Here is a 7,372-nt window from a genome sequence, read left to right as displayed (position 1 = left end):
CATCATTACTAATATTATAAAAGCGAAAGTGAGTTTGTTACTTCATAACATAAATAAATAAATAACGCCTTAACCCTTCTTTGCAGGGGGAAAGGGATTGTTAGTGATGGAGACTGAGAATCCCAAGAAGTGAAAGATATAGACTACTTTTTATTTTGGTCAGTATATCCAGGTCACGCGATGTTGCGGAGAAAAACTAGTGAATAATCATAATTTGTAAGACTGGCCGCCCCCTTTTTAGAAAGCTGGTACTAAAACCATCGAAAATAGAATGACCGATCTCTATTAGTGGCAACCATACAATTTAAAGAACATTTTTCCAATTTGCATTTTTAATAATCTGACCTCGACCCCTGAGGGCCTACCATAAAATATTTTCCGAAATTTCGGGGACGAACGAAATAGAAATTTGATGTGAAAATTACATAACACATGCCGCCTAAATTCATTAAAAATATTAAAATATCGTTCCTCTGGACTATTAGGATAGGATTTATGATGAACGAAACGTTAAGCTCCATTTACTGGATCGATTTAGGTACGAACAAAAACACGAAATTGAGCCCGAAAATTCGGAATTTCATTTCATGGTAGGCCCCCTGATTCCAAGTTCGAGACAGGCCAGTGTTTACCTGTTATTACCAATTAGTAACTTCATTTTAAGACTACAAAATTATAAAAAATTTAAAAACCTCCGATACCTATAAAAAGTAAAGGCCCCGATCATTATCAGTACTAAGAATATCAATATCACCTACTGATATCATCAGTGTCACCTACTGATTTAGACGATTTTAAGCATATGTAAGCGGGTGTAATCCCTTCGTCAAATGGAAAAGGAATGAATATAGTCTTAAAACCCCTTAACATAATTACATGAATTATAGTAAGAACCATTGTGATCACATCAGCTTTCAAACAAAACAGCAACAAAATCGGTTGATCTATTTGGCAGCTATGCTACACATAGACTCATTAAACTTATGACACCTTAATACTGTACCTGTAACAGCACATCAACTAACTTGAGTTCATCCTTACCTACCTATCATACATACGTCACTGCTACCCGTCAGTGTATACCGATAATTCTGGCCGTTACCGTTCCATTTTCATTGCATTAAAAAAACTATAACTTTCTTTTTTGGACAATGGGATAAAAACGAAATGATACAGGTTTTGAATTCTGTACACATTTTATTTTCTTTATCTATTTGCGTAGTTCATCAGTGGATATACCATATTTTTTCTTCAATGTGTCTAATTCTTCTTGTTTCTTTTCAATATCTATTCCCTTGAAAGCTTTATTAGATCTATAATACAATACAACTAAATATCTGTTACATACATTGAAACCTGACAAATGGTCACAAGCATTTTTGGCATCAAATATATCTTCGTAAACTACAAACGCAGTACCTCTAGTTTCTGGTGTATTTCCTCTGGAATAAAATAACATAATATAAGATATACAATATACATATATGATAAAAAAATATGAAGATAGAGTAGTGAATAATTTTTAAAAGAGATATAATTAGTAAAGTGATTCCTAACACAGGTAATGTAAAAATATTTTGTATGAATAATTTTGTGCCGAAGTAAATGTTATTTTAAAATTGACTGAATAAGTAAATTTTAAATATGTGATATCGGGTAGGGCAGCCCTTATTACAATAATTATTAAATATGGATTTTTTTACATTTCACTGAAGTAACATTTTTAGGATACTTTACACCAAAAAGATACAAAAAAAGACCCTTATGGTGCAAGGAAGGTATGATAAACTTAGACTCAGTCTATCCTTCCATCTATCACAGCACTTATAATCCTATAAATTTGGAATAGTTTTAGATTATGGGGTCAATTTTAAGGTGTTATTTAGCTAAATTTCTCTCTTTATGAAATTACTGTTTTATATACTACCATAAATTAAAATTATAAAAATTTTGACTTAAATCTATAAGAAAATTAGTTCATATTAGTCCACACAATAAAGATATTGTGATATCAAATTAAAATTTTAATTTTGGACATAACTAAGGAAACTGTAAGATCAATATTAGAATAGAAATATCTTTGCTACAGGTTCCAAAACGAGTACTCAAAATTTCAAAATTTACTGAGAGGGGTATCATATGAAAGAGCTTAATTTGTACAATTTAAAACTGATTTAGTTATTAAAGTTTCCAATTGAGAGATAAAAAATCTCTAAAAACAAACTTTATGGAATCCAGTTTTTTAACAACAATTATAGCTCAGAATAAGAAATTATGAATTGTAGTATCAATCATAATAACTAATAGATATCTATATACAGGGTGTCTGGTAATGAATGGATAACCTTGAAACGTCTTATAGTTCAACTTATGGCCATCCTAAAAAAATATTAAACAAAATATATATTAAAAGTAGTACCTATGTTATCTTTATTTTAAAGAAAAGTCAAATTTTTTCTATCTTATTTTACTGTCCTGATCACTATGACCAGAAATGAATGAATTCTGTTGGTTTTTTGTGATTTTATTATTATACACTAACTGTGCTGTAGCAGTGGGCTAGCTCGCTACACCCACTGCATTAGTGATTTTTGAAATTACCAAATTTCAATCAGAGGTAATAGATAAATGGGTTTATTACCTACATAAATTTAACAAAACAACGCTGCAAATTTGAGTTATGCAACAGATGCTGTTGCATTAGCGCTCGGTACCACAATTTTATATGGTACAGCATATGATGCATAAACATTCAAGGGGTTAATTATAGATTACTTACACACGAATTTGCCTTATTGCTCCATATTTTCCAAATATATCATACATTTCTTCTGCTGATATTTTGTATGGCAAGTTTCTGACGTATAATATTCTATTCACTTCAGGAGGAAGCCGAACCTGCCGTAAAACAATAGAGTTAGTAGGTTTATATAGTAAAAAATATAATTATTATCAATTTATGTATAATACAAATTAAAAACTGCAAATGTTTGAGAAGACAGTGAGAGGAAAGGGGTGTTATACAAAAGTCACAAAAGAGAGATCTCAACTTGCTAATGTATACCTATTGATTTCAAATTAATTTAATGTATTAAATAATATCTTAAATATAACTTTTTAATCTTAATAGTTGTCTATTTGCAATCAGCCTTCTTACTAGCTATATGTTTATGATATAATATATAGCTTTTGGGATTTCCTCATCAACTAATGTGATATCACATACATTGTGTCTATAAGTAGTTATCCTTTAGCAGGGGATGACCTTTTCAGATGGAACATATTATCACTTTTATCTAAAAGTTTCAGGGCTAGGTTATTAGTATAGTATAGACTGCTTGTATGTGTAGAGGACCGAAACGCTCACAAGTTTAGTAAAAATCAGAAGAACTTTTAAATTAATAAACTTACATTTGCGCGTCTCTGAAGTGCTAAAGCCATATTGTCCCGGAAAAGAATCTATAATCTCTTAATGTTATATGATGCAGAATTAATTGTTGATTAGAAAACGATTAATAAAGACGATATTTTGGTATTTTACAATTATAATAAACTGAAAAATACAAAATTATGGCAAGTAGAAAACAATTATATTTCACAACAATTAACACCACAGATTAGAGAGACTATGTCTAAAAACAGCATAAAAAATTTTGAATCTAAGAACAAGGAATTACATAGAAGGACTGATAAAATAAAAACTGTAAATAATATGGTTGCCTCCTTTCTTCTTATGCAAATATAATTAGTAAAAAGAGGATGAAAGATATACCATCGGTTGTCATTTTTCTCAATTCATAGCTAGCTAGTGTATAGAAAGTGTTTGATTTATCAATGACAAATTTTACATTACTAGATTATATATTTGACACATTTATGTAGAAAGTACGCAAGCAGGTTGTATATGAATTTGGTAGGGTTATACGGCCGTATAACATTTTCTATACACTAGCCTGCTATGAATTGTCAATTTTATCCTTCCTTCTATGTAATTCCTTGTTCTTAGTCAACCATTACAATTGTCCTTAGACTAAGGACTATTCAAAGATTCAGAATAAAATTATTTTTACACATTGACTGACAGATTATTATTAGCCTGATATACTAGTTGTCACTACTTCACAGAGTAGTAGGTAATCGTTCTATCCATAGCCGGAGAAAGAGAATGTAATAAAACTGCTGGTCTAGAGCTCTTTAATTCTTAAGCAGAGCGTTTATAAAATTTTAGAATATGAAGTCTTGTAAAAGAAGAATGTATAGTATGTAAAAAGGAAAATACAGAGTAATACAGTACATCAGATTGTGAAGTATATAGAATTGGCAATGTAAAAGAAAGGAATTACACGATAACCTTTATGATAGAGCAAGAGTGACAATAGGATGATAACTTGCACAATATATGCTCTAAGCTGTTTTACCAAGAGTATAAACAAAATAATTTCTAATATTTTTTTCATAATGAAATGGAATTGGTTTTAAGTGAATGTAGTTAGCATTGAATGTATTTTACTTGAATGTAATATAAAACAGAAAAAAAATATGTACAATTTTATGCTTCACCTGAAAATATGCTTAAAACATTTCCCTTACAATGTTTATATTTCTTTTATACCACTGAGGTGGCAAACAAGCATACGGCTCACCTGATAGTTAATGGTTACCGTAGCCTATGAACCCCTGCAATACCAGAGGTATTACGCGTGCGTTGCCAACCCTGAAGAAACCTCTTTACCCCCCTTTTGAAGAACCTTATGCTGTAGGTTCTTGGAAAAACCTCGGCAGGGAGCTCATTCCATAACCTGAGTGTTCGTAGGAGGAAACATTTCTGAAATCGCGCTGTACGCGACCATTGAGGCTGTATGATATAAGGAAGAACTCCCTGTTGATGGCGAGCCGTACGATGGTAGAAAGTGGACATGAGCATCATATTGACTCTCAATGGCTGATGCCCATCGGTGCGTAAGATATACTAAAAGGTCACCAGTTGAGCAACTATGGCGAAAGCTGTATTGGCGGTCACTCAATAAATCATGATCCTCTAGGTATCTCAATAACTGTGCGTTAATTATACGCTCCATCACCTTAGAAAGAAGGGAGGCGATCGCAATCGGCCTATAGTTTAAGCAATTGGCGCATTCACTCTGACAATATATCCATCTGGGCGTGTTGTTAACAAAAGGTCCAGTAAGGAGCTTGTATGGTTCTATCTGGTGTTCTCGTTGTAGACTGAACCAGCTGAGAGAATCCATAAGTCAGAGCAAATTCATGAGCAGCTTTCCCCGCGCAGTCAGTGGACCGAGAACGAAGCCTTTCGGAGTGGTGAACATTAAAGTCTCCAAGTACCACTAACTCCGCAGATGGGTACTGCTGTTTTGTTTTAAAAACTAGCTAATTGCCAACTAACTAAGGTAAATTAGCTAAACTAAAACTAGCTAAGGTGCCAAGATAAAATTAAAACCAAATTATGACACCATTGGTAAATTAATAGACGATATTAAGAAATGATTGTTACCAAAGAAGTCATATGTCTGTATCTTATCCTAATTACAAAAATATAAGTCAGATAATAGGTCGATTTTAAAATTTGGCAATGGAATTGACAACTGTTCAGGCTGGAGGCCTCATGCTACATATGATATTTTATTGCCAATTAATAAAAAAATTGCAATTAGGCAATTTGCATATGAATTAAATGATAATATGTTGTATATGTATATAATTTTTCGCAAAATCTCACATATCATCATAATTTCAGCCATTATCCGTCCACTGCTGGACATAAGCCTCCCCCATAGACTGCCATAAAGAACGATCCTAAACCACCTGCATCCACTGACTCCCTGCAATGCATTTCACTCCATATAGTGGGGGGTCGTCCTACACTACGTTTACCCGTACGCGGTCGCCATTCAAGAACTGCAATATAAATAGCATAAAAAAATGTATGTGGTTTATTGTGCTAAGACCTTTTCGGAAGCCAGCTTGTTCGGGTGGCTGGAAGTCGTCGAGTTTGCGCGTAAGACGATTGGTCAAGACTCTCGAAAACAATATGTAGACGCGATACAGAAGGGATATCGGTGTATAGTTCTTCAATAGGGTATTGTCACCCTTCTTGAAGTAGAGGATCACCGCACTTCTGCTTCATGCCTCTGGCGTAACATCGTTATGGATGACGAAATTACATTGCTTCTGAAGGACTACAAGTACCGGTTTTCCACCCGCTCTCAGAAGCTCTGCTGTAATTCCGTCCTCCCCAGGTGCCTTGCTGTTTTTAAGCTGTTTTAGAGCCATTTCAATTTCTTATAAACCGATGTCCGGGATATCATCGGTATAGTGTCCGATGGCTTTAGCTCTTTGGTCGTTATTCGCTGCTGTCCATAGAACTTCTTAATGTCACTCAAAATCTCAAATGCGACGGAAATTATATTACCGGTGTCGGTCTTCAACTTTGTCATTTGGCTTTGCCCAATTGCCAATTTCAGGGGAACACTTAAGTGCCTTGTATCCGCAATATATGTTAAGCTATTATGTTAGTGAAAGAATAAGAAGAATTAATTCCGTAGGCCTCATAAGCGTGTTTTAATTTCAAAACAGATAAATTTATTTAAAAGAAAAATGATATTGCAAGATATTATGACCCTAATAGAAAACAAGGTCAAGCGCAAAGTAATAATTATAATATGCGCGGTCAGCAAAATCAAGTAATGTATAATAAGGAAGGTCGTACAATTAATAAAAACAAATATATAAATTACGTTGAAGCATCAGCTGATACTAAAAACAGCAAGAAAATGTTTTAAAATAATTTGTGTCATAAGAATACGGATATAAAGATTTTAGCCTTTAATACAAATAATACTGTGAGATATAATTGTTTAAACAATGAGATAATTATATTTTATGTATTTATATTTTTTATGTATTTAAAGAGTTAAAGTACAGTTCCCATGATATATTGGATGAAGGTTTATTAAAGGAATTTAAATACGAATCGGGATACTTGAGAGTTAAACCCCACAAGCCAATTGGTAGAATTTGTGTACCCTTCGAGAAAAGTGAGAATAATGTAAATTATATTACTCCTCCGAATAAAAATAGTATTGAAGCGATTTAGAAGTATCCTGTGCCAGAGTCAGCAGATAAGTCAAGAAATTTATAGCACTCGTAAACAATTATCGTCAATATGTAAAAAAAATATTTGCCGTTCTTTATCAATTGAGTCAGTTATGTAAAAAGAATGTTGTTTTTTAATGGATAAAGGAGAGTCAGGAGTCATTCAATTTGTTAAAAAGAATAATTAGAGAGCCTATTTATAATGTGCGAATTATTCGCAATGGTACTTATAAACTTCAGACAGAAGTTTTGGAAAATA

The 7,372-nt window shown here is 32.8% G+C and overlaps 1 protein-coding gene across 1 annotated transcript; it reads right to left on the bottom strand.

The window, feature by feature from the left end:
• Positions 1-1,177: 1,177 nt before the first annotated feature.
• LOC113518368 (splicing factor 3B subunit 6) lies at positions 1,178-3,640 on the bottom strand. Its single transcript, XM_026903252.2, has 3 exons — positions 3,412-3,640; positions 2,780-2,898; positions 1,178-1,442 (listed from the first exon to the last, which is right to left on the bottom strand). The coding sequence occupies exons 1-3, from the start codon at positions 3,439-3,441 to the stop codon at positions 1,211-1,213; spliced, it is 381 nt and encodes a 126-aa protein (XP_026759053.1). The 5' UTR covers positions 3,442-3,640; the 3' UTR covers positions 1,178-1,210.
• Between the last annotated feature and the right edge of the window lie 3,732 nt (positions 3,641-7,372).

This window comes from Galleria mellonella, unplaced genomic scaffold (genome assembly GCF_026898425.1).
Source record: "Galleria mellonella isolate WM207_F2 unplaced genomic scaffold, CSIRO_AGI_GalMel_v1 utg132, whole genome shotgun sequence".
NCBI classification, from domain to species: Eukaryota; Metazoa; Arthropoda; class Insecta; order Lepidoptera; family Pyralidae; genus Galleria; species Galleria mellonella.
The sequence above is the reverse complement of the archived record's forward strand: the minus strand, read 5'-3'. Positions and strand labels throughout refer to the sequence as shown.

Bases quoted from the DNA above. Each gene is read 5' to 3' on its own strand.
- LOC113518368 (XM_026903252.2), bottom strand. From the start codon at position 3,441: ATGGCTTTAGCACTTCAGAGACGCGCAAAT. The intron at 2,899-3,411 runs GTAAGTTTATTA...GTTTTACGGCAG, and splicing joins CACTTCAGAGACGCGCAAAT to GTTCGGCTTCCTCCTGAAGT. The intron at 1,443-2,779 runs GTAAGTAATCTA...ATTTTATTCCAG, and splicing joins GCAATAAGGCAAATTCGTGT to AGGAAATACACCAGAAACTA.